This window comes from Urocampus carinirostris, chromosome 2 (genome assembly GCF_059441175.1).
Source record: "Urocampus carinirostris isolate Australia breed hairy pipefish chromosome 2, RoL_Ucar_1.0, whole genome shotgun sequence".
NCBI classification, from domain to species: Eukaryota; Metazoa; Chordata; class Actinopteri; order Syngnathiformes; family Syngnathidae; genus Urocampus; species Urocampus carinirostris.
Window position 1 is genome coordinate 6,469,009 of NC_142350.1, and position 26,334 is coordinate 6,495,342.

General features: G+C 39.1%; 2 protein-coding genes across 2 annotated transcripts in view; both read right to left on the bottom strand.

Moving 5' to 3' along the window:
* Nucleotides 1–815: 815 nt before the first annotated feature.
* On the bottom strand, nucleotides 816–10,227 carry LOC148370814 (leucine-rich repeat and immunoglobulin-like domain-containing nogo receptor-interacting protein 1). Its single transcript, XM_088328583.1, has 3 exons — nucleotides 10,040–10,227; nucleotides 3,734–5,236; nucleotides 816–1,310 (listed from the first exon to the last, which is right to left on the bottom strand). The coding sequence occupies exons 2-3, from the start codon at nucleotides 5,225–5,227 to the stop codon at nucleotides 888–890; spliced, it is 1,917 nt and encodes a 638-aa protein (XP_088184709.1). The 5' UTR covers nucleotides 5,228–5,236; nucleotides 10,040–10,227; the 3' UTR covers nucleotides 816–887.
* Nucleotides 10,228–14,519: 4,292 nt separating this feature from the next.
* LOC148370815 (polyamine-transporter SLC45A4-like) overlaps nucleotides 14,520–26,334 on the bottom strand; it is a 47,140-nt gene continuing 35,325 nt past the window's right edge. Inside the window, exons 8-16 of the mRNA XM_088328587.1 lie at nucleotides 23,774–24,088; nucleotides 22,462–22,706; nucleotides 22,197–22,358; nucleotides 21,030–21,129; nucleotides 20,886–20,966; nucleotides 20,672–20,802; nucleotides 18,007–18,075; nucleotides 17,764–17,915; nucleotides 14,520–16,436 (exon numbers count right to left, since the gene is read on the bottom strand). Coding sequence (XP_088184713.1) covers nucleotides 16,301–16,436; nucleotides 17,764–17,915; nucleotides 18,007–18,075; nucleotides 20,672–20,802; nucleotides 20,886–20,966; nucleotides 21,030–21,129; nucleotides 22,197–22,358; nucleotides 22,462–22,706; nucleotides 23,774–24,088 — 1,391 coding nt within the window. The 3' untranslated portion in view covers nucleotides 14,520–16,300. The remainder of the gene's footprint in view (nucleotides 16,437–17,763; nucleotides 17,916–18,006; nucleotides 18,076–20,671; nucleotides 20,803–20,885; nucleotides 20,967–21,029; nucleotides 21,130–22,196; nucleotides 22,359–22,461; nucleotides 22,707–23,773; nucleotides 24,089–26,334) is intronic.

Here is a 26,334-nt window from a genome sequence, read left to right on the forward strand (position 1 = left end):
ACATACAGAGGTGGGTAGAGTAGCCAAAAGGTTTACTCAAGTAAGAGTACAGATACTTCAGAAACATATTACTCAAGTAGAAGTAAAAGCACTCATCCAAATACTTATTTGAGTAAAAGTAAAAAAAATACTTGGTGAAAAAATTACTCAAGTACTAAGTAACTGTAGTGACGTCATATTTATTGTTTTTGTTAAAACAACCAATCAGATCACCAAATAATCAAAGTCCATCCAATCAACAAAAAATACAATTAATTTAAATTCAAATTCAAATAATCAATGTAAATTGTGCTTTAATAAACAATAAAACAAATACAGTATGAATCAAATAAATAGATTAAGTTCATGTAGCACCAAGTGGCATATTTAAAGCCCCAAGACTTATCTTAACAGGCTCTGCAAGCAGAACAACAAGCCAGCCCTTGAACTCGAACAAGGGAGACATTGCATATTGTAGCTGGTCTTTGGCAGCCTTTTTAAGGGGAACATGATTAAGATGGGGCAGCACGGCGGTGCAGTAGTTGGCGCGTGTGTGGCGCAGTTTTGAGGTCATGAGATCGAAACTTCCTGTGTGGAGTTTGCATGCATACAACATCGAATGGTCATATAATGGACAATGTCTCTTTAAATATCTTATTAGGGCAGGAGCCTCAAATGATCATCCAGAGGGCATTGAGTTTGTGACCCCTACTTTATAGGAAATTATAAACAGTTCAAAATTCCTGTCTGTGTTCACACAAAACTGTCGAAAAAGCCTACTATAGCATCTGAAACTACAGGGTTTCTCAGAGCTATGCAAAGGGAAGGAGATCAAGGACATTTTATCAGTTGTTTATTCGTGCATTCTTGTTACAACTTGATATAAAAAAAACTTTATTGATACATGTTCACATTAGTTTCATGGTGAACCGGCTAGTCTCCACATAATTGCCAGCGCCGCCATTACTGCTACTAACGGCGCTTCTCGGCACATACGCGATATTAGCAGTGTGCTTGATCTGCCCTTTTCCTTTACTCCAGAAGAAAATAGCAACAAAACAAAAGCTGACAGAGCAGAAAAACGACAGGAAGCCGATGGAGGCAGCGATCAGGAGCGTTTTGACGTCCGGGGAGGAAGACGACGACATGGCGGCCAGCCAGCTTCTAAGGTGAAAAGGTCTTTTCTCGGAAAGTACTCGAACCCTGAGCTCCACGACACGCGTGTCATTGCCTGCCGCGTTGCTAGCCACGCAGCGATAGATGCCGGCGTCAGCTGGCTGGGCGTAGCGGACCTCCAGCGAATCGTTGGCGGTCACTCGTATCCGGCCCACCTAAAAAAATTTAAAAAGATCTGAAAATTTTGGAAATTTAACTACCGGGTTGAGTCGCTCTGGAGTATAAGTCCAACCACCTTAAATGCATAATTAAGAAGGAAAAAACATACATAAGTCATATCCAGAGTATAAATGCCTGTTACATGCCTGTTAACTTTAGTAAACACGTAACATATTAGGTGTTATTCATATATCTTTAGCTAGCTAGCATAGCTCTTCCCCTGAGATCCGATCAGCAACCTCAGTGGAAATGTTTAAATCTAAGCTTAAACACACTTCTACTCTATAGCATACGAATATCCTATATTTTTTATTGACAATATCTGTGTATTATTTGTTATTGCAACGTCCATTGCAGCCTGGTCATCCTGGAAGGGGGATTACCACATGTGCAGTCCCTTTTCAAGGTTACTTCATTTTCCTCATGTTGAGGTTTTTGAGGGCCCTCGTGTAGGTTTTAGATCAGGGGATGGTGTAATAACAGTCTGTGGTTTGCAATAACCTGTGCAGCCCTTTGAGACTCTTTGTGATTAAGGGCTATACAAGTAAAAATGACTTGACTTGACTTAAATCCAATGAAATCTTCATCTTTGTCACTATCCTGTTCTATGTCGCTTACGTCACCGCTGCTCTCTGCTGCTTATTTCACTATATGCAGCATGTAATCTGCAGAATATTTTTTTCGGGTTAATTTATGTTCAGTTGTTTTTATAGATTGTTTTGCTTTTATGAATTATCGGTGTCATGCCAAAAAATCTCCCCCCGCGTGAAATATCACTAGTGCGAATGTTAGTCAAGTAAATATTTTCAACTTGCTCAAAAGTGATTTTTATTCTATGTGCAAAGTCTCTGTAGTTTATTGTTGTATTAAATATACCCCACAAATGAGATAACAAATCATTGAAGTAATGTTTGGGGAGTGACATGTACTAAGGGAGTGGATTTCACACGGGGGACATTTTTCGGCACGACACAGCAAGGTTGAAACGATCAACACAGTTCTAGAGCACCCTCCTGTGGTTTAGTGTGAAAATAACACGTGAAATGATATACCAGGTGATAATGTGTTAATAATTTCGCACCCACCCCCCAGCCAAACTACGAAAAAACTGCGACATATAAGTCAGGAAAATACAGTACTTTTTGGATTCAGATTCATTTAAAAAACCGGCAGGAAACTGACATTAGCTGCTAAAACCTTTTGCTAACTATGTGGGCATTGGTGATTAAGGTTGGTATAACCGGCATGAGTTAATAAATACTTAAGGTAGGTGTGCTAAATCCAAACCAGAGACACCAGAAAAAAATTAACGCTCTTTACATTTTTTGAGATCTTTAATTAACCTATGCATGGCAAACTGGCATCAGCCGCTTAATCATTGCGATTTTCTCGGGCCTGTAATTGGCACTGTAATTGGATGGGGTGCAAAAACACTACCACGAGCAGCGTTGTTTACAATGCTAGAATTAGGATTGATAGTTAAGGTCCCTGAAACTGGCATTTGGTGCTAAATCATTTACCCAATAGCTAAACAGAAGACATTCATCAAAGCTATTTGCTAATTTATCTACTGGCAATGTTAGCAAAATTATGGGCTAAATCCAAGCCAGAATAAAATAGATGAGATCCCTGGCTTTAAAAAAAACGACAAAAGAATGCAAAAAAACTGGCAATAATACAAAGACACAAGCATGAACAGTCACACACACTAGCAGAAAAAGCAAAACTAGCCACCAAAGCCATTCACTAATGCATCTAAAGGCAACACAACAAAGTGATTAAACCCAAGCCAGTGACTGCCCAAGCAGAATAGAAAAGGCCTCAGAAACCCCCAAAATGGCAATAATGCAAAGACACTAGCATCAACAGTTTGCAGCCATCTCCTCAAATCTAGCATTAGCATTTGGTAGTTCAGATTTTTTAAACTGCCATCAGCCGCCTAATCCTTTAGCTAGCTATGTGGGCTAAGTATAAGCCAGGGACTGTCGGAAATACGTGGAATAGGCCGCAGAAACATTTGACGTTTTTTTCAGTATTTTGAGAACTTATTTAGGTATATAAAAGGTTTTAGCAGCTAAACTTCTTAGCTAGTTATATAGGCAGTGGTTTTTGACTGTCAGTAGCTGCCAAATCATAAAGATTTTTCTGCCAGTAATTGGCACATTTAAACATTTTACATTATTTTCATTTTCTACTAACTAGCATTAGCATCTGGCAGCTAGCAGTTGTGTTCACAATGCTAGCATTAGCATGAGTAGTTATGTCTGTGAATCAGGCATTAGCTTCTAAATCATTTTGTGGACTAAATTCAGGCCAGGAACTTCAGGAAAAAAACAGAATAGGCCCGTGAAATGATTCAGCAATCTTTTGATGTGTTTCTACATATTATTAAAGTATCTAATATAGTTCCAGCGCCCACCTCCGTCAGAATTCTCCGCCTGGGGTCCATCCAGACCACGGACGGCTGTGGCCAGCCTTCGCCGCTACAGTGCAACAGTACCGTGTGGCCTTGCTCCACGCTAACCGGGCCAGGTCGGGACCGGCAAATCTGAGGAGGCTCGCAGGTGAGCAGCTTCACGGTTTCTGCTTTGTGCAGAAATTTCCGCTGCTGGAGAGCTAGGCACGCTGGACGGTTTTCACCAAAATTTATAAACCGGCGTCGGCGCGCTAGCCAAAGCAGACGGCAGTCGCAAGCTAGCTGGTTTCCTTCCAGTTTGAGATGTCGGAGGGCGCTAGGAGAGTGGAAGACACCCTCCTCCAGGGTGCTTAAGAGGTTTTCCGATAGGTCCAATGAGCTCAGATGAGCCCAACCGTGGAATGCGAATGTTTCGATGCGGCGCAACCGTCCCCCCACCAGGCGAAACTCCTCAAGCCGGAGAAGATCTCGGAGCTGGTTGCCTCGGATGAAGCCAATCGGATTACCAGACAAGTCCAGGAGGACCAGGTACGCCAGGTGCTGCAATGCCAAGTATGGGATCTCGCTCAGGTTGCAGTTCTGAACAGCTAGCGACGTCAGATTGAGGCCGGCTAGGCTGTTTGCAGACATCGTCACCAGTTTTGGCCAATCAGAAAGCACCAGCTCTTTCAGGCGAGGCAAGCCCAGAAAAGACTCATCTGACAAGTGGGCAGAATCCAGATGTCGTAGTTGTAAAACGGTCAACTGAACTAGATAGGTGAGGGATTCTGTTGGAACTGAAGTGAGATTGCCAGCGTCGAGGAGAAACTGGTGAAGATCGGTTAATCCGGAAAATGCTCGACGGGTAAGGAAAATTACGTCGTTGCCGAACGATTTTAGCTCCCGCAGGTTAGCTAAATCGTGGAAAGTGAAATCTAAGAAGCCTAAAATCTGGTTGTTGCTTAGATCCAGAAGTTGCAGCCTAGTCAAGCCTGCTAACAAGCCCACAGGCAGAAGCTTCAGCTGGTTGCGTGCTAGACGGAGCTCTACCAAGTTCTCCAATCCTGACAAGGTGTCCTCCTCCAGGAACGCAATTTGGTTTTCGTTCAAATCCAGAAGTTGTAGCCTGGTCAAGCCGGATAACGTACCCACTGGTAGCAGCCTTAGTCGGTTGCGTGCCAAACGGAGCTCCGCCAAGTTCACCAAACCCAACAAGACGCTATCATCCACGTGTGAGATTTGGTTGTCGCTCAAGTCCAAAACCTCAAGCTGCAAGAACTCACTCAATCCTTTCGGTGCCATATTCCGGATCTCGTTGTTGCTCAGGTTAAGTTGGATCAAATTCAGTGGTAGGTCCTGGGGGGCTTCCGCGAGTCGGTTGGACGAACAGTCAGCGGCGATCGGGTTGCAATGGCAGATCTGAGTGCAAAGACCCAACGCCTGTGATGTTAGCGTCAGGCCACTGGCTAGAACGCAAAAAGCCCCCCAAAGCCCTCCAAAATTGGCGCCACCCTGCATGGAAAAAGGCTGAGGAAAGGGCGGGAAAGTGAGAAAGTGGACAGAACATTAGCTACGTCTGAACTTAGGGCTTCTTGTTATATTTAATTCATTAACTCTGCTTTGAAGGTTTAGAGCCGGGGTCTCCAACCTTTTTTATTACTATGTTATTACCAGGTTGTAATTATTTATTAGAGTTTAAAAAAGGCTCTATCAACCACTAAAAATCATGCCAGTTAGAAATACATTTCTGAGAAAATCACAATGTCCCATGATATATTTCCTCAACCAGTTCGTGGGCTACTCAGGTGTTTTTAGGGGGCACCACGTTGGAGACCCCTGGACTTCCTTCCTTTGTGTGTTTGTTTACATTTGAGTTGTGAGATGGGTGAAACAATAACTGGAGCTGAGCAGTACTGTTGAGGTTTTTATACCAGAATATTCTGGGCACAAATGGAGTACAGATCAAAGATATTTGTTTCACAAGTGGAGTTAAATGGCTGACAATCACTTTAATGTTTGTAGGATGGGTTATGACAAAAAATACTTTCCAATATTCCAACAAAGGTTTGGTACCCAAATGTTAGCCATTGCATTTGTTTTGGAAGACAACGTAAAGTGAGTTAGGGGCCAGATGTGGGCACCCGGTCATGAATGAAAACAATTAATACAAAATCAACATTAAAAAAAGATGATTTAATTTAAACAACAATTGATATTCTATTTTATTTGACAAAAGCGATAAAGTGACCATTGTTATGTACAATTAGATTTTGATTTAATTAAATGTATTTTTTTTATTTAACATTATAATATTTCAGTTAATTGCATAATACTGTATTTTTTTCAAATATGGAAATCAAACAAGTCTGATTTTCACACATGTATTCTATTCCATATATATATATATATATATATATATATATATATATATATATATATATATATATATATATATATATATATATATATATATATATATATATATATATATATATATATATATATAATCATTGGTTGTTCGGATCAGCAATTTCAGATAAATATATCATATAGCAGACAAACAGTGATATCTAAGAAGTGAAATGAAGTTCATAGGATTTACAGAAAGTGTGGAATAATCACTTAAACAAAAGTAGGTAGGTGCATAAATCTAGGCACCCATGTTATTTTATTGATTTGAAGACCTTTAGTGCTAATTATTGGAAAGCAATATTTGTCTGGTTAGCTCATTGACCCTTGACCTACATACACAGTGAAGCCAATCATGAGAAAGGGTATTTAAGGCGGCCAGTTGCAAGTTGTTATCCTCTTTGCATCTTCTCTGAAGAGTGGCAACATGGGAGCCTCAGAACAACTGTCAAATGACCTGAAAACAAAGATTCTTCAATATAATAGTTTAGGGGACAGATACAAAAGCTAGCTGAGAGATTTCAGCTGTCAGTTTCCACTGTGGAGAACATAGTGAGGGAATGGAATTCCACAGGCACAGTTCTAGTTAAGGCCCGGAGTGGCAGGCCAAGAAAAATCTCAGATAAGCAGAGACAAAGGATGGTGAGAAAAGTCAAACTCAACTCACTGACCAGCTCCAAAGACCTAAAACATGATCTTGCTGCAGATGGTGTCACTGCGCATCGTTCAACTATTCAGCGCTCTTTGCACAAGGAGATGCTGTATGGGAGAGTATTGCGGCAGAAGCCTTTTCTGCGCACATGCCACAAACGGAGTCGCTTGAGGTATGCTAAAGCACATTTGGACAAGTCAGCTTCATTTTGGAATAAGGTGCTGTAGACTGATGAAACTAAAATTGAGTTATTTGGACATAACAAGGAGCATACCATGGCGGAAGAAGAACACAGCATTCCAAGACAAACATTTGCTACCCACAGTAAAATTTAGTGGTGGTTCCATCATGCTGTGGGGCTGTGTGGCCACTGCAGGTACTGGCAATCTTGATTAAGTTCAAGTTCGCATGGATTCCAGTCAGTATCAGCAGATTCTTGGGAACGACGTTCTAGAATCAGTGACAAAGTTCAAGTTGCGCCGGGGCTGGATACTTCAACAAAACAACAACCCCAAACACTGCTCAAATTCTACTAAGCCGTTCATGCAGAGGAACAGGTACAGTGTTCTGGAATCGCCATCTCAGTCCCCAGACCTGAATATTATTGAAAATCTTTGGTGTGATTTAAAGCGGGCTGTCCATGCTCGGAAACCAATCAAACCTGACTGAAGTGGAGATGTTTTGTCAAGAAGAATGGTCGAAAATACCTTCAACCCGAATTCAGACCCTCATTGGAAGCGTTCAGAGGAGGTTATTTCTGCAAAAGGTGGCTCTACTAAATATTGATGTCATTTTTCTGTTGGGGTGCCCAAATTTATGCACCTATCTACTTTTGTTGAAGCAATTATTGCACATTTTCTGTAAATCCTTAAACTTATTTTCACCTCTCAGATATTACTGTGTTTGTCTGATATTTTATATATTTACAGGAAATTGCTGATCCGAACAACCAATGATTTATTTATAAAGGAAAATGATCAGAGGTGCACAAGCTTATATATACTGGACTGTCTCAGAAAATTAGAATATTGTGATAAAGTTCTTTATTTTCTGTAATGCAATTAAAATAACAAAAATGTCATACATTCTGGATTCATTACACATCAACTGAACTATTTCAAGCCTTTTATTATTTTAATATTGCTGAATTTGGCTTACAGCTTAAGAAAACTCAAAAATCCTATCTCAAAATATTAGAATATCATGAAAAAGTATACAAGTAGGCTATTCAACTAATCACCTGAATCATCTATATAACTCGAAACACCTTGCGAGGGTTTCCTGAGCCTTAAAAACACTCAGCTTGGTTCAGTAAACTAAATCATAAGTATGGGGAAGACTGCTGTCCAGAGGACCATCATTGATACCCTCCATCAGGAGGGTAAGACACAAAAAGAAATTTCTCAAAGAGCAGGCTGTTCACAGAGTGCAGTTTCAAAGCATATCCACAAAAAGTCTGTTGGAAGGGAAAAATGTGGCCGGAAACGCTGCACAACCAAGAGAGATGACCGCAGCCTTAACAAAATTGTGAAGAAGAGCCGCTTCCAGAATTTGGGGGAGCTTCAAAGACAGTGGGCTGAAGCTGGAGTCCAGGTATCAAAAGCCACAGTTCACAGACGTGTCCGGGAAATGGGCTACAATAGCAGTATTCCCATGGTCAAGCCACTTCTGAACTCAAGACAACGGAAGAAGCGTCTGACTTGGGCTATGGAGAAGAAGCACTGGACAGTTGCAGAGTGGTCCAAAGTCCTCTTTTCAGACGAAAGCAAGTTTTGCATTTCATTTGGAAGTCAAGGCGCCGGAGAGGAGCAAAATCCAAGTTGCTTGAAATCCAGTGTGAAGTTCCCACAGTCAGCAATGGTTTGGGGAGCCATGTCAGCTGCTGGTGTTGGTCCACTGTGTTTCATCAAGTCCAGAGTAAATGCAACTGTGTACCAAGAGATTTTAGAGCACTGCATGCTTCCATCTGCTGAAAAGCTCTATGGAGATGAGGATTTCATTTTCCAGCATGATCTGGCACCTGCCCACAGTGCCAAAACCACCAGTAACTGGTGCACTGACCATGGCATCACTGTCCTTGATTGGCCTGCTAATTCCCCTGACCTGAACCCTATTGAAAATTTGTGGGGTATAGTTAAGAAGATGAAAGACACCAGACCTACAAATGCAAATGAGCTGAAGGCCGCTATCGAAGCATCCTGGGCATCAATAACACCTCAGCAATGCCACAAGCTGATTGCCTCCATGCCACGCCGGATTGATGCAGTAACCCGTGCAAAAGGATTCCCAACCAAGTACTGAGTGCATCAATGGACATTTTCAAATGTTTGATTTAGTTTTGCTGTTATAAAATTATTTTTTTCACTTGGTCTGAGGAAGTATTCTAATTTTTTGAGATAGGATTTTTGAGTTTTCTTAAGCTGTAAGCCAAAATCAGCAATATTCAAATAATAAAAGGCTTGAAATAGTTCAGTTGATGTGTAATGAATCCAGAATGTATGACATTTTTGTTTTTTTAATTGCATTACAGAAAATAAAGAACTTTATCACAATATTCTAATTTTCTGAGACAGTCCAGTATATATATATATATATATATATATATATATATATTATACACAATAAAGTATAGTGATATTGTACAAGAAAAGTATTAACATAAAAAATTCCAAAACTTAATAATAATAAAAAAGCGAAACAATATCACATTGAATTAATAAAAACTTTTTTTAACTTTTATGTCAATTCCTTCTGTACCTAAAAGTATTGGCAACATATCTTAGTAAACATTTACAAACAAATTAATACAATACAAATATATATTTTACAAGTTTTAGTTTAAATGTCCCTTTTAAAATAACATAATTGCACGTTTTAATCCTAATACATATATCACACAATAACAAGACTATTTCCATTTATATTAAAAGAACATTATTCTAATCATGATAAAACAAATTTGTGTATACAATACAATTTCAAACATATTTCAATGTATATTAAATAAACTTAATCCGAAATTTTAATCATAATGAAACAATTTTCAGTATTCATATTTATTTAAAAAATGGCTTCTTAGTATTTTTACAATGATATGTTACAATTAAAAAATAAATTAATAATAAATCTTGTCAATTATGTGTCCATTGTTCATGATACAAAATATAAATCAATTCTATTTAAAGCAATATTTGGCAACAAAAGCAGTCCGTGCCGTGAAAATTTTCAGGAGGAAGCATATCAAAATGAAACCAACTATTGTTTCTCACCCTCTCTTGAGCACTGATGGCCTTTCGCTATAATAACTCCATCTTCATGTTATCACTCGGGATGTGAAAGCAAGAGAAAAATGACTTTTTCAGATTCTTGACAAGCAGCAAATTTGAAAATAAATTCACGTGAGGAAAAGAAAAACCCTTCTGCCCTTTAGGAAAAAAGAAAAGGAAATGAAGCGGTCCTCAGCAGCCGGGAGGAGGCGGACGAGGGACGAGGGAGGGCAGCCGGGGGATTATTTGTGCTGCCTGGTGGCAGAGGGCCAATGATGGATGCTCCAGGGCCAACCCAATTATTTACTAGGTTATATTTTACATGTAATTCCTAGTTTATGCTAATAAATACATGAAAAAGGTCAAATTCAAAAGATGGAGGAGAAAAAAGGAGGGAAAAAAAGAAAAGAGGGAAAAATAAAGTAAAGAAGAAAGTAAAAAAGAAATTTTAAAAAGTCAAGTGAAGTTATGTTTATTTGCGAGTCCCAAAGGGCTACACAGACCACAGACTGTTGCAAACTACAGACTATCATGACACCATCTCCTGATCTAAAATCTACATGAGGGCAAGCAAAAACTTCAAAACCGCAGCATGAGGAAAATGAAGAAATTTTGCATCAACAAACAATAAAATAAAAAAAAATAATATATAAAATAATTAAAGCATAATATAAAATAAAAAGGATGACCAAGTATGCAATGGGTGTAGCATTAACAAACAATACACACACACATTCATTTATAAGTTATGGAGTATGAGTGTGTTTTAGGCTTAGATTTAAACAGTGCCGCTGAGGTTGCAGGTCAAATCTCAGAGGGCAGAGCATTCCACAGCACCAGGGCTTGAATGGAGAACCCTCTCGAACCTGCAGGTTTCTTCTTTGCTCTTGGGATCACTAATGTTTCACCAACGTTTTAAAGGCCTGAGAAAAAATATAAAAAAAGGGGGAAAAGAAACAAAAAATAGAATAAGAAAATTACAAGAAAAGAAAGTGATAAAAGCAAAGAAAGAAAAGGTAAAATATGTTAAAAAAGAAAAGAAAAAGGAGAAAATAATTTTAAAAGCGATAATAAAAGTAAAAACAGGTTTGGGGTTTTATGGGGTAAGGGGCTAAGTACATTTTTTAGGATGTTACTTGAAAAAATGAAGCCCTCACTCCACTTTATCATCGCTTCCATAAAAATGGTAAAAATTATTCTATTTATATTCCATATTAATTCCAAAAGATGACCTCATCCAGGTGTACCTAATGTTCTGTTGCCGAGTCAGGAAAGTCGACCATCTGTTACCTCAAGCAGAGCCCGGATTTCCGAATTGGCGGAACCGCACCCGAATGCACCGCCAGTGCTTGCGTAATCATACTTGGTTGTTTCCTGGTACAGTAGACCCCGAAATACGACCTGAATCCATTCCGAGGTGGGGATCTTAAGGTGAAATTGATGTATAGAGGGGGATAGAGGTCTGTGGTTTCTGTCTATTCAGTAGAACCTTTAGGACAACTTTACTTGCATGGCCAATGAGACTGATGGTTCGGTGTTTGGAGCATAGTTGGAGGTTCATTTTCTTTGGTAGCACAATTATGTACTAGGACTTTTGTCCATGCTGATGACCACTGCTCTTTTTTCCAGAAATGTATGCAAATCTTTGTCAGGCTGTCTATAGTTAGTTCGCCGCCATTTTGTACGAGTCCCGACGGTATTTTTGTAACGGGTGTAATAATAACTTTTGTTTTATTGAAATTCCTGCTGAAATATGTGTATAGTTTTTGGTAAATGTCCTGCAATGATGAGTCCAACAGTGCCATCTGCTGGTATGGGGTGGGGTTTGGTTTTGGCTTCTGACATGTGACCGGGAGGCGGGGTTTGTTGGCAGTCTTACCAGAGAGAACTGCAATGGTAAGACACATCTTTTGGTGCTCCACAAAAGAAGTTAATTTTTAAAATTATAACCCCAGCTGACAAATCTCTCAACATGCACAGTAATGAGATTGATATTGTCAAGCTGTTTAGGTTTATTTTCGTTTTGTTTCTGTTTTACTAAAATATGAATTCCCCTTGTAGAGATCAAAGAGATCAAAGCCAGCAGAAAAACTAATGTTGTGACTCATCCATTTGCAGGTAACTTGTACCCGTTTTTATACTCATTATTGTTTTTATTTCTATTTTCTCATATACATTAAAAAAGGATGATGTTGGTTAAAATTCAGACGAAAGAAAAATATGTTGAATCCATTGTAAACGTTAAAAATCCACTATACGATCTCTTGTTAAAAGTATCTTGTTAAAATGTAAAGATGTAAAAATGTATTGTGATATTCTAAAATGTATTTTATGTAAAGTGAAAAGAAAGCTCTTTGATATGCTTTGTTGGCAGTCTTACCAGAGAGAACTGCAATGAGTTCAAAGCCAGCAGAAAAACTAATGTTGTGACTCATCCATTTGCAGAAACTGTAATAATAAAAACCTCATCATCCAGTCCAGCGTGAATGTGGATCTTTGGTAGGACACGTACCCCGCGGTTACATTTTGTCAATTCCTAAAGACTTTCCGTTCTCCAGCGAATGGATTGCTGCCTCTACGTCTTCTGGGAGGATGGGGAGTCGTCACATCCAAAATAATTAGCTCTTTAATGTGATTTGTGCACAAAAATGAAAAACTTTTATTTACAGGATTAAACATGATTTAACTTGTTAGCAAAACTTTGCTATAAAACGCACTGGCCGAAACAATTGCATGTCTGTGACGATACCGACAGAAAAAAAATAACTCCAGAATTTGAAAAACTGTCCCCAGGCAGAATCAGGAAGTCCTGTTGATGAGAATCCCCACTGGGTTGAACCATCTGGCACACTTGCAGGGGGGCATTCTCACACGTTACGTCTTACGTCACATGATCCCGTAGGGTCTCAACCATTTCCAAGTCGAAATACAGGCATACTAGACTGTCCTCTAGTGGGGAAATGTGGTCCGAGCAGGCATCAAATTATTGCGTTAGATATCCATCTATCCATTATCTGCGCCGCTTATCCTAAGTAGGGTCGCAGGGGTGCTGGAGCCCGTCCCAGCTATCTCCGAGCAGTGGGCAGGGGACACCTTTAACCAGTTACCAGCCAGTCGTAGGGCACACAGAGACAGACAATTCACTCGCTCATTCACACCTAGGGACAATTTGGACCGGCCAATTAAACTGACATGCATGTTTTTTGGAATGTGGGAGGAGTGCCCGGAGGGAATACACGCAACTTCCCCGCGTGGAGTTTACATGCCCTCCCAGTGCCTGCGCGGGTTTCCTCCGGGCACTCCGGTTTCCTCCCAGATCCCGAAAATGTGCATGCAAAGAATTGGAAAATATAAATAAGCGGCTGGTAAACTGTCGAGAAACGTAACCGTTAAATACCACTAGATAGCGCCAAATACTTTTTATGGCTAATAAACACAAGTTCAGGTGTGAGGTGATAATGTAACTACTGTGATGTATTTTAATTTTAAAATATCCCCCAAAAATGGAAATAATTAGAAAACAGGACCCCTCGACAGTAAATTAAGCCTTTGGAGTTTTACTGAGCTGTTATCGTAGAAATGAATTGGCATTTAAAAAAAGTTAAAATGATCATCTGTGGGTAAAAAGTAGTAAATGTAATACATCTTTAAACCATTTAGTGTTTTAAAATGCATTTAATACACATTTTTTTAAGTATTTTAAAGTACATATATATTTGTTTAGTTATAATTTATGAAAGCTAAATTGTTTGAATAAAATATTGAAAATATAACATCTAAAAAAAAATCGAAATATTGGTATACATCATGATTACTATTCTATTATTTTGTTATTACTGATAACTTTTCACTAAAAATATGTAGTATGAAATCGTTTTTACATTCGTTTGAAATACATGCGTGATCCATTGTGATATTTATTACAATGTATTACAACTTAGTTTTAGTAACAATATTCAATATATAACGTGAAAATGTTCAACAAATATTTTAAAATACATGTATGGCATATCTTTATTATAGTTACAATTTTATTAATATTTGATGATGAAGTATTTGTATTAAAAATCTATAGTATAAAGCCCTTTTAACAGCCTGAACAGCCATTTGAGTCTTCTGATTACAAATAAACATGACTTGACTTTTTAAAATGAGGTTAAAATACATACATGATACATATTTTTATGATAATTTGTTAGAACTAAATAGTTTTAGTAAACTGTTGAATATGTAAAATTACATTCTAAAATATATGTATTATATTTTTTTTATATTTTAATAAAAACAAATCTTTAAAAATTTAATACATTTTATTTTTACATCATTTCCTATAACAAATTGATTTTAGTAGCAAATATATATTTTTAAAACAATTCAAAACGCATGTAAAATAAATTGTAAGTTTTGTTTTAGGGATGCTATTTTTAAACATTAAAAATAAGACATGAATACAAAAAATAAAATTAGAATAAGAACAAAGTCATTCTTGGTTTGTCTCAGAACTTTTTTTTAAGGTGCGTTCCAGACATCGTGTTCACATACAATTATTTTCATTTATTTATATATATTCTGTCTACATATACTGTACTAATATACATATGTACACAGGGAGATATAGATTTGGCTTTATATACAAAACCACTAACAAAAATAATATCTTTTTTTTTTCCAAAGCAGCAGAAAATATATTTACATCTGTTTTTAAATGACAAGGCATAACACAACTCTTGCGTTCCCATTCTTTGTCGTTTCATTTAGGCTTTTTTTTTTTTTTAAATAAAATAATGTATCATACCGTGTAATATATATATATATATATATATATATATATATTATACACACACACAAAAAGGCATTTTACTCCTCATTACAATCAAGGAAAAGAACATTTCGAGAGGCCTTCAAAATTAATACGAAAAAGGTTGATTTAAAAAAAAAGACTGGACCAAAACAAAGAATTCCAAGTACAAATAGTACAAATCAAACATGGTTTTCAAAATATTAAGTGGAAGCATAAAAAAAGATTAAAAACAACAAAACATTTAAAATAAGGGGGTAATGTTATGAGTTTTTAATTTTTCGACCCCCTTTAACAAACATGCTAGGCTAGTTAGCCCAGCTTTTTTTTTTAAGCACCCTTTTTAAAAAAATAAGTTTACATCATGGTAAGCTGATCAAAGTGAGCTGAGCTTTTTTTTGTCAACCACTTGAAGAAAGGATGTCAACATGCTAGCAGATGGAGGCTAATCAAACTGATTTGTTTACAGCGGACTAGGCTAATGGAAGGTACTTCAACTTTTTAAACATTTTGTCACCCTTTAAAAAAGGGATTACAGCCGATGGAACTTAGTCGAGCTTTTATTTTGTTAACCCTTAAAAATGATTACAGCATGCTAGGCTCAAAGAAGCAAGCTAGCCAAGCTTTTACTTTGTTAACCCCCTAAAAAAGGATTGCAGCATGTTAGGTTTATTGGAACTAGCCAGGCTTTCATTTTGTTATACCGTTTAAAACGGCATAAGAGCATGCTAACCCAGCTTTTATTTTGTGAAAAATGTGAAGATAAACCCACAATTTGACTTAATCAAACTGTTAAAATACTCTGATTGTCGAGTGCATTAAAGCGATACAGAAAAAATATGACATCTTAAAACAATGACCAAAAAAACCCTCATTTCACTGCCATTGACATTATTTCCCGTCAAAAGCTCCACTTTACTGGCCACAAACGAGTTAACTGCAATTAACCATAAATTCCAAAGAAAATTCATCAGGATTGCACTAACATTATAAAAGAATCCCAGCTTAATTTTCCTCTTTAAATTTAGGATTTCTGTTTTTAAACTTTCATGTTTTGTACAGTTAGCTTATCCTAAAGTAACAGAAAAAAACGAGACTAGAGCAAAAGAAGACCTCCCGTGCAGCGTTTGAGAACATACAAAGATGTATTTGGGATAATAATGCCCTGTGAGTAAATCCGTTAAAGATGTTGTCTTCATGCTCATGCTGCACCTTTATAAATCGTGTCTTCGTGGAATGACCATAGTTGGACATCCATTGCAGTCTTATTATTATTATAATTATTATTGTTGTTGTTTTTTTCAAGTATGAAAGTTCGCAAAGAGTCGTAAAGCTTCAGCAGAAAATGATTTCTTGAGGAAGAACTAGGTTGTTGTTTTTTTGCAGCACTTAGGACAGGTGTCGCCCCCTCTAGAGGCCCTCCGAAGAACCACACCCCTCTTTTTTTTTTAAATACGCTCAGCCAATCACAGTGCAGATTCCTTCTCCATGGCGACGAGGGTGGCGGCCTTGCCTGCCTTGTCCAGTTTCAGGAAGCTGCTTTTTTCTTTGGCCGGGGAGGTCGTCGCCTTCTTTTCAGACGTCTTGGATGATCCTGCCTCCCTGTCAATCAAAGAGTTTGTTAGAAATTCCAAGGAAATGTGGCTAGTATTTGAATATTCAGTAGACCCTGGGAGACAATGTCCCCGCCTTACAGCATTTTTGCCGCCCTCTTTACAGAAATTTCCTTACGTTTCAACATCAATGACAAAATATTTTTGTGTTTCTATTGGTCGACATCACATAAGATGCCGGTTTCCTATTGGTTTGAGTCACGGCCTTGTGAAAATGTTGATATGCTATCGATTGAATTACCTCCCACAATGTCATTTTCTTTATTCAGTTCGGAATCTCATGTGCTTTGCGAAGACTTTTTTTGCACTGTATCTTTTAGCTATGGCCCCAAGGCTTACAATGATGCTAAAGGGGAAGCAAAAACATAACCATTGAAAAAAAGCTTGCGCTAATTAATATGTAGGAAGAAGACACACAAATCACACATGGCTGTACCCGATATACGTTCAAGACTATTCGTTAAAAATCCTTGATCGTCTCGTAAAGATTTAGAGAGTTGTCAATACAATTTATTTTTTTGTACTGTGTTAGCTACGGATCCCGAGGCTTGTAGCGACACTTCAAAGAAAAACGAAAACATGATGACCATGGAAACAAAGGTGGTGATCACCAAAAAATATGAAGACGGCACATGAGGGCAAAAAGAGAGCACTTTATTTACAGAGAGCAAGTAACAATAAAAACAGAAGATTGTGGCGACAAATATCCTGCGGCAGACAGGCTGACATGAATGGCTAGAGAAGGAAACCGTGGGATTTTTTTTTTTTTTAAATGTCTGAATAACGGCACTCAATTACGTTCGCCTGCATGACCTGCTACAGAAGGCGAGTGACACTGAAGGACGAAGGAGGAGTAGCAACCAACAGTGGCAAGTGGGAAGCCATAGCCTGCAGCCAAGTGACTAACATGAGTGGCTAGAGAATGAACAATGGACAAAAAAAGCACGAGATGCCTGAATCATGGAACCTGGCAATGTTCGAAAGGTTCATTTGCACGGAGTAGCTCAAACCAACAATAGCTTCCGGTGGTGAACCGTAAGCCTGACGATACAATGCTGTGTTTTTATACTGTATTAGCTACGAGTCCCGAGGCTTGCAGTGGTGCTAAAGGGAGAAGCAAAAAACATGATAACCATAGAAACTAAACTCACTATATATTTTTTTGTTCTTTTTAATGTTTTATCCGTGGTAGTTCGGGTTCGGTGCTAATTGGCATAAGTTTCCATCCCCTCGCTATACGGCAATTTCACTTTACAATCCCACCTCAGAACAGGCCGTAACCCGGGGTTCCACTTTATTCAATTTTAACTTCTTACCCGCTGTTTGAAGGATATATAACCAGGAAGCAGGCGGTGAAGAATCCCAAAAGGGCGCCTCCGGAGGCCACCATCGGGATGACGCGGACACTGCCGACCGCTTCTACTACAGAACCCAATGCCGAGGCCACCAAGATTTGGCTGATGTACACCTGGTTGACAAAACAGGGAGCTTATGTATAATAAACTCGTTGTTATAATTAAAAATAATAATAATTGTAATAAAACTGAAAAAAAACGTACCTGGCAGGTCAAGATGGCGCAGTCAATGCCAAAACCTCGCCGGGAGCTTCCCGGACTGTGATTGGTGTACTGCAACAGTAAGGTAAGACTTTAAAAAAAAAAAAACTTTATTTTTCTCGTAAAATAAAAACAGTGACATTTTTCATACGTTACCATAATTTCTGTTCAATTCTATGGAAAAATAAAACACTCATTTTCGATATTATCTACTATATTTTCATATTTCTAGAGAAATTTATTGTTTGCGGTATTATCATATTCAAATAAATATATATTAGCTTTTTTTAAAGTTAAAAAAAACCTAGTAAGATTTAATGAATTTTCAATATTTGTATTTTTAATGTATTTATTTTCTAGTGAATTTTTTTCTTTTTTTAAGACATTATTGTTTATTTTTTGCTTTGTTACCAGTTGATTTTTTTATAGTAAAACAAATTAATAACATTTTCAACCTTATGTTCAATTTTTTACTATAACTTTATAATATTTTTCTGGTGTAATAACATGTTTGAAGAATATTTTTTTTAATGTTTTTTCAATTTGTAAGTTTTTTCAGTAAAAGTAAATCAATTGGAAAATGTAATAAAATATTCAATACAATATTCAATTCTCACAATATATCTTTTTTTACTGAAAAAAAAAAGTTTTTTTTAGGTATTATGATTCGTGTTTTACTATAATTATAATTGTTTATTTTTCTAGTAAAATCTAATAAGTTTTCAATATTTCATTTTTTTGTTATTTTTTGTTATTTTTGTAGCGAAAAATGTTTTTATGGATCCTTTTTCATATTTTACTGTATTTCAATTTGATTTTCAAAGTAAAATAAAACAAGTAAACATTTTCAACATTACGCTCCATTTTTCTGATAGATAGATAGATAGATACTTTATTCATCCCCGAAGGGAATTTCACATTTCCAGCAGCATCCCTGAGCTGAGAACAATACAATAATAAAGCAAAAAGAATACAATATACAAATACCCAGTGTGACGTGCAAATGCCCACTGTAGCGTGTTATATAGAATAACTAAATAGTGCTACACAGAATACATATTGCAATAAGATTCGGTAATATGCAATGTAGGTGGTGTGGTTTACTGTGGGCTTTTATTCTGCCGGGTAGAGTTAAAGAGCCTCATGGCATGAGGAAGAAAAGATCTCTTCAGTCTGTCCGTGGTACAAGAAAGTGATAGCAGTCTGTCGCTGAAGCTGCTCTTCCGTTTGGAGATGATGCTGTGTAGTGGATGTGATGAATTGTCCATGATTGACCGCAGCTTTTTCAGTGCCCGTCTCTCAGCTACTGTTGTTAGGCTGTCCAGCTCTTTGCCCACAACAGAGCTCGCTTTCCTAGCCAGTTTATTGAGACGAGAGGCATCCTTCTTGACGCTGCCTCCCCAACACGCTGTCGCATAGAAGAGGGCGCTTGCCACTACTGTCTCATAGAATATTTTCAGGAGCTTTTTGCAGATTTTGAAGGAGGCAGCCTTCTGAGGAAGTAAAGTCGGCTTTGCCCTTTCCTACATAGAGCTTCTGTGTTGGCAGTCCAGTCCAGTTTGTTGTCCAGCTGCACACCCAGGTATTTGTAGGTCTGGACAAATTCTACACATTCTCCTTTGATGGTTACAGGAACCGGGTGAGTTCTGGTTCTCCTGAAGTCCACCACCATCTCCCTGGTCTTGGTGGTGTTCAGGTGCAGGTGGTTTGCGTCGCTCCATCGGACAAAGTCCTGAATCAATTGACTATACATTTATATTATTCTTATGATGTAATAAAAATGGTTGAAGAATTATTTTTTCATATTTTCAGAAATAAAATATACTTTCAAGTATAATGAAACCAGTAAAATGTCATTAAATGTTCATAATTATATTACAATTTTTATTCTTTTTTTCTCCTTTTCTTTCAGTATTACTTTTTCACATCTTATATTTCAAATTACTTTTGAGAGTAAAATAATCTCTTAAAATCTAATACATTTTGTAGATTATTTTTAATTTGTTCAGGGATTATTTCTATAATGTACTATATTTAAAAATGATTTTTCAAGTAAAATAAATGAATACAAATTCACTAAAACCTAAAAGAAAAATGAAAGATTTCCATATTTAAACTGTATTTTTATATTTTAATTTATTAGATGTGTTTTTTCTACTATAGTTTAAATAAAAGTAATCATATTTTTATATTTTTATATATTTTTCTGGTACCATGAATTTTAGTTAAAGTATGATTCCTATCTTATTCGCCTACTACATTTTATCAATTTTCAAAGAAAAATATTTAATAAAGAAAAATGTAAAAAAAAGCATTTTAATTTTTGAAGTTTATTAAATAAAATGCTTATTTTCTTTTTTTTTCTTTTTTAATTATTTTACACGTATATTAAGAACATGCATCTCATTTCACGAAAAAAATAATCTAATAAAAAGAGAATAAATACTTAAAATTAGCAAAATAATCTGATTCTTTTCCTTATTATGCACAAATTTAATGAAATACATTTTTAAGATGGAAAAATACCTAAATTGAACAAAATGATCTGTAGCGAGGCAAATATGTTTTTCATTCATTAGCAATTTGAATAATGGCATTATATCTCTTTCCCCGCTTTGACATCAGAGGCGCTCTACGTGTTTATATTTGGGGGAAAATTTGAGGTTACCTCCTTCATTTCGTGGTACTGCCCCAGCAGGGCATAGGGACAGTAAGAAATACTCATTGAGATGATGCCCAGGCTGCTTATCATCACCATGGCAACGTACACATTCGGGAAAATGGCCATAATTGCAGTTCCTGTTGTACACAAAAAAATCCCAAAATAAAGAAACGGCACTGCTTTTTTTCTGTGTCACTCAGTTGTAAATGTTTTCTTATACCGATGGAGAATCCAAGCGTGCCCAAGATGTAAATGACCTTGATGCTCAAGTCAAAGTTATCCAAGTACTTTTGAAGGATAGCTGAAAAAATCATAGAATAAACATTCAGCAAAAATGTGCTTTTAAAAAAAAGTATTCGGTTACCTGAGCAGGTAGCAGCGGTCATGGCGTAGATGACCAGGCCCCAACATCCCATCTGGACACCTTGGTGATAGTTAGCCAAATCGGTCGAATTAGCGGGAGCCTGCAAGGAAGCACTCGTTAGGTAGCTAGTTTGGACAGCTAACGAGGATAACAAACACCAAAAAAGGCATTAAAGTAAAAGTCTTGTTTGTGCTACAATCCTTAAAGGGACACTGTGTAATAATCACCACTAATGGTCGTCGGAGCTTAAAATGACACTGAACCGTGTGCACTGGAAGAAGACAACACTAGGAAAGCCTGAAGGATACTACTTGGACAAATTTAGAAGGCTAATTTGAATAGATGGAGTCGATCAGAGCTGATGTAAGTGGCTAACGTTAGCAGCGGATGCTACTAAAAAGGCCAGTAAAAGATTGCAAGAGCACGTTTTATTCACACAGAGTGGGTAATAATAACAGTAGCGGCTGGCAGTAAGCCATAGCCTGCAGCCAAGTGGCTAACATTAGTGGCTAGAGAATGAAAGAGTGGGAAAAGTAGGAGATGCCTGAATCACAGAATTCAGCAGCTGTGAAAGGTGAGGGAGACTGAAGGGTGAAGCAGGAGACGGTAACAAGTGCAAGATTGACTGGATATAGCCATATTCTGCAGCCAAGTGAAAAACTTTAGTTGCTAGTGAAGGTAACAGTGAGGAAAAAAGTAGAAGATGCCTTGAACCTAAGAACTTAGCAGCTGTGGAAGGAGAGCAACACTAAAGGATGAAACTGGAGCAGCTAACAAAAACAATAGATGCTAGTGGTGAGTTGTAGCCTGCAGTCAAGTGGCTGACATGAGTGCCTAATGAAGGAAACAGTGGAAAAAGGTGAAAGATGAATGAATCATGAAGGTTGGAGACAGCTGTGGAAGGCGAGTGACACCGAAGCAAAGGCGCTATCAAGTACAATCGTGGCTATCGGCAAGCCAAAGCCTGCAACCGGGTGGCTGACACGAGTGACTAAAAAGGAAACATTGGAAAAAAGTTGAAGAAAAAACAAGTCACGGGGCGCGGCAACCATCACTTTCGGGTCTCAGCTGTGTGCAATTAGTATCTGTTAAGTGTAAAAGCACAAGTAGGTACTGCCCCCATATTACACACACTGGCCCTTTAATGTATTTTTCCTAAGCGCTCACCACTGGAATTCCGTGGTAGATGACTTGTCCCATGAAGTCGGTGAAGAAGACGGCTTCGGCGATGATGGAGAACCACGTGAGCAGGTGGCAAGCGCACAAACGCAAAAGCTCGGGCGGCATCTTCAGCATGGACAGCCAAAGATGACGCACAGTCGTCTCCACCTACGAAGGGAAACCTGTGTTAGGTCGCCGGGGGCAACGCAGGCGGGAAAATCCCAGGTTCCGTCACCAGGGGCAACGGAGGCGGGGTCCGAGCTCGCCTCACCTCGCCTTCCTCGCTTTCGTTGCTCGACGAGTTTGTGTTAGCGCTGCGATGGCGGCGACGTTTGCGGCGGCGGCGCGGCGGCGCCACCCGGTAGAGGTCGTTCATGCTACGCGACGGCTTGATTAGCATAGCGGCGTTAGCGCGCCGGCTACCCACGCGCCCGTAGTAAGAGAATGTGCAGGACGGCTGGCGGTAAAAGGTCTGGTGGTGGCGCCAGAGTCGCGATGGAGCGCCTGTGCTAGCGGCTAAAGTGGACAAACATAAATATTCTCAAAAAAACCATCCGCTCAATACTTGACTTGCTTTTAATATTTAGCGCCTCCTAGTGGTACAAAAAACCTTTTATTCGGTAAAAACAAAAACATTGATTTGAATACTAGGCAAAAACACATCAACTATTAGAAGAATTGGATTTTCTTTTCCACGGTGGAATCCACATTTAGTCCGCCGCCACGCAGTGCTCTCGCTCGCCCCAGACAACACAGGGTCATCGAGTGGTCAAATATGACACACCGGGGCTTTAAAGATTCAAAAGTAGCATCAATAGAAAAATCCTCGATAAACAAAAGATGAACACCCAGAGTGCCATTGCCTCATTTCTCCTATAAATAACTAACATTTAGAAAAATGATAACAGATCCATTCAATACTTAGATTCTTATTTATATTTCAAAAGGTAGCGGTAACGCAAAAGATTTTTTCTTAAACAACGTCAAGTCTGGTTAAAAAAAAAAACAATATTGTAAATAATTTAAAAAGTAGAGTCAATGGAGTCTTCTAAAAATGTAATGAACATGTCGAGTGCCACTGACGTCAAAAGATGTCAATTTTTTTTGCTGTTTGATTAAAAGAAATTGACAAAAAAATATGCTATTTTAAAAAAATCCACACATACTTGTATATTTTGAATAGTTTAAAAAGTAGCATCAATGGAAAATAATAATAATAATTATTTTTTTAAAGACGTGGAGTGCCAGTGAATGAGTTATTAACGCTGACATTCCGAATTCAAGATAAAAAATCTTGGCCTGTCGGCAGATAACTAATTCCCGATTTCCAGTCATCGGGTGAGCGAGCCCCCCAATTCCAACCCCTGATGCCAAGCAGGGAGGCAATGGGTACCGACGTTGCAAGTCTTAGGTACGACTCGGTCGAGGCTCGAACCGGCGACCTCCCAGTCCGGAGGCAAGTGCTCTACCCCTCCAAGTGAAAATGTTCATCTTTGCACTGATAAAATCCTTTGACTAAAATGGATAATAATGTAAGTAGAAAATGGAAATTGAAAGGCAATTATTAGCATTAGCAGACATACCTTTGACCATGCCTGCCCGATGGTCCCGCCCCTTGGCACTCAACCCGTCGGCGGCCATCAATCGCCCGTTAAGCGCCCGTTCTTCGTTAAGCCGATTGTTGAGCAAAGCTTCTTGTCCCTCGTCCTTCTCCATCTCCCGCAGGAAGGCCGACAGGCGGCAGGTCTTGCCGGGATCGCCCTCCCCCGCGGACGCCGCCGAGAGGGGAGAAAGGCGCTCGGCCAAGACCGAGGATTCTACGTGGCACAGGAAGGAAGACTCGTGCTCCGCGTGATCCAAGGTGGCGTCCGTCATGGCCAGAACGCTGTCAGATTTACCTGCGGACGGAGAGACAAAGGTGAGACGAAGGGGGCGCTATTCCTGGCTGCATCATAGGTCGAAAAAGCTTCATTCAAAAATGTGCGTGGCTGTGACCCAATACCCTCGGTGGACTATTGCTGCTAGCGGGGGGCGGCAGAGCACCTTTTTTAGCTGGTCTAGTGGCTCATTTTTTGCCGTTCCGTACACCAAAAAGTGAACTGCGCCGTTGGGCAAAGTTCCATTATCCTTGGCCGCACCTTGCTGTGAGCAGGGACCGGCAGCCCTTTTATCAGGACTGGCGTTTTTTTTTGACGTTCTGTCCACGAAAAAAAAAAAGGAGAGCTACACTCGTGCAACCGCACTCTATTATCCCGATCACTTATTCTTGTGAGCCAGGATTAGGAGAGCGCGCTTTTGCCAGGCCTGGCCGCTCTTTTTTTGCCGTTATTGATGCCTAAAATGAACTGCACTTGAGTGGCCACAATCCATAACCCCATATCCCATCTTGCTGCAAACAGGGACCAGCATAGTACAATTTTGTCGAGCCTTTTTGTTTGCCAATATTTCCATCTAAAATGAACAGCACCCATTGAGCCTCATTCCGTTATGCTCGTTCGCCTATTGTTATAAACTGGGACTGGCAGAGCGCACTTTCTTCAAATCTGGTAGTTTTTTTTTGTTTGGTGTATTTGCCACTATTGACAACTAAAATGAACTGCACCTGTACAGCCTCAATCCGTTATCCCCAATCCCATATTGCTGCAAGCGGGGACCAACAGAAATGCAGTTGTGAAAACAACCCATTATCACTGGGACGATTTGAGATGAGTCAGCGGACCAGTGTCCGACCTGAAGCATGTCAACCCCTGCATTTACCAGCTGGCAGAGATGGGAAGCAGCGTCGTGGCCGTCATAGACTTTCTGGACCAGTTTACAGGCTGGGGGTGTCGTTGGTGTCATGCTCTTTCCGGACATCTTCAACATCTTACCTAATGTTTACTATTATGTGTACAGTAATGCTAATTGTAATTCACCCTGGTCAATCCTGAAAGGGGGATTACCACATGTGAGGTCCTTTCTCAAGGTTTCTCTTTTTTCCTCACACTGAGGTTTTTGAGTTGTTCCTTGCCCGCATGCGGGTTTAAGATCAGGTAATTGTGTAATTTTGTAATTGTAATCCTGTGCAGTCCTTTGAGACATTATTGTGATTAAGGGCTATATAAATAAATGCGACTTGACTTGACACTGGTCAATTATTGCTGACAGCAGGGGCCAGCGGAGCGCACTTTTTGAAAGTGTGTCGTTGTGGCCAACCTAAAATGAACTACACCGATTTGAATGCAATTCGTTATCCCTAGTCAAGAGAGCAGGGGCCGGCATAGTGCCTTTTCTTTGAACAGTTCAGGCCTCTGAAAGTGTGCCCTTGTAGCCCACTTAAAATAAAATAATCTGTTTTGACAACAAGCTATTATCCCCAGTAGACTATTGCTGTGAGCGGGGGCAGAAAAAGCTCATTTGTGTCATGCTAGGCGGCTCTTTCTTTCTGTTATTATGCCCTAAAATGCACAGCACCCAGGCGGCTGCATTTTATTAGCCTCATCAACTATTGCTGTAAGTGGAGGTGTCATCTCATCTCATCAGCTGCATCGCTTATCCTCACTAAGGTCGCGGGGGTGCTGGAGCCCATCCCAGCAATCATCGGGCAGTGGGCAGGAGAAACCCTGAACTGGTTGCCAGCCAATCGCAGGGCACACGGGGACAGACAACTCACTCGCTCAGTCACACTTAGGGACAATTTGGACCAGCCAATTCACCTGAAATGCATGTCTTTGGAATGTGGGAGGAAACCGGAATGCGGCATCTCTTTTTTTCGTACCTTTTGCCTTAAATGAACAGCATTTAGGTGGCTGTGATCCATCATCCTGGTCAACTATTGCTGACGGTGAGGGCTTGCAGAGTGGATTTTTAGTTTGGGCTTCTGACGTGTGCAATTGTCGCACTCTTAAAATGAACTCCATTGTTTTGGGTGTGATCCATTATCCCTGTTTGACTATTGCTGAGAGCGGGGGCTTAGGGAGCATATTTGTGTCATGCATGGCAGCTCTTTTCAACCGTTCTTTGCACCTAAAAATGAGAGCAACCGCAATCCCTTATCCCCAGTCAACTATTTATGTAAGCAAAGGCTGGCATAGCCCTTGTCAAAGATGGGGTTTACGTTGCACATTTTCACATATCGCAGGGGTTTCTGGTCCTCGTTAATCAC

Excerpts from the sequence above, each read along its gene's own strand:
- LOC148370814 (XM_088328583.1), bottom strand. The coding sequence starts at position 5,227 with ATGCAGGGTGGCGCCAATTTTGGAGGGCTTTGGGGGGCTTTTTGCGTT. Across the intron at positions 1,311-3,733 it reads GGCGGAGAATTCTGACGGAG|GTGGGCCGGATACGAGTGAC; the intron begins GTGGGCGCTGGA and ends AAATTTTTTTAG.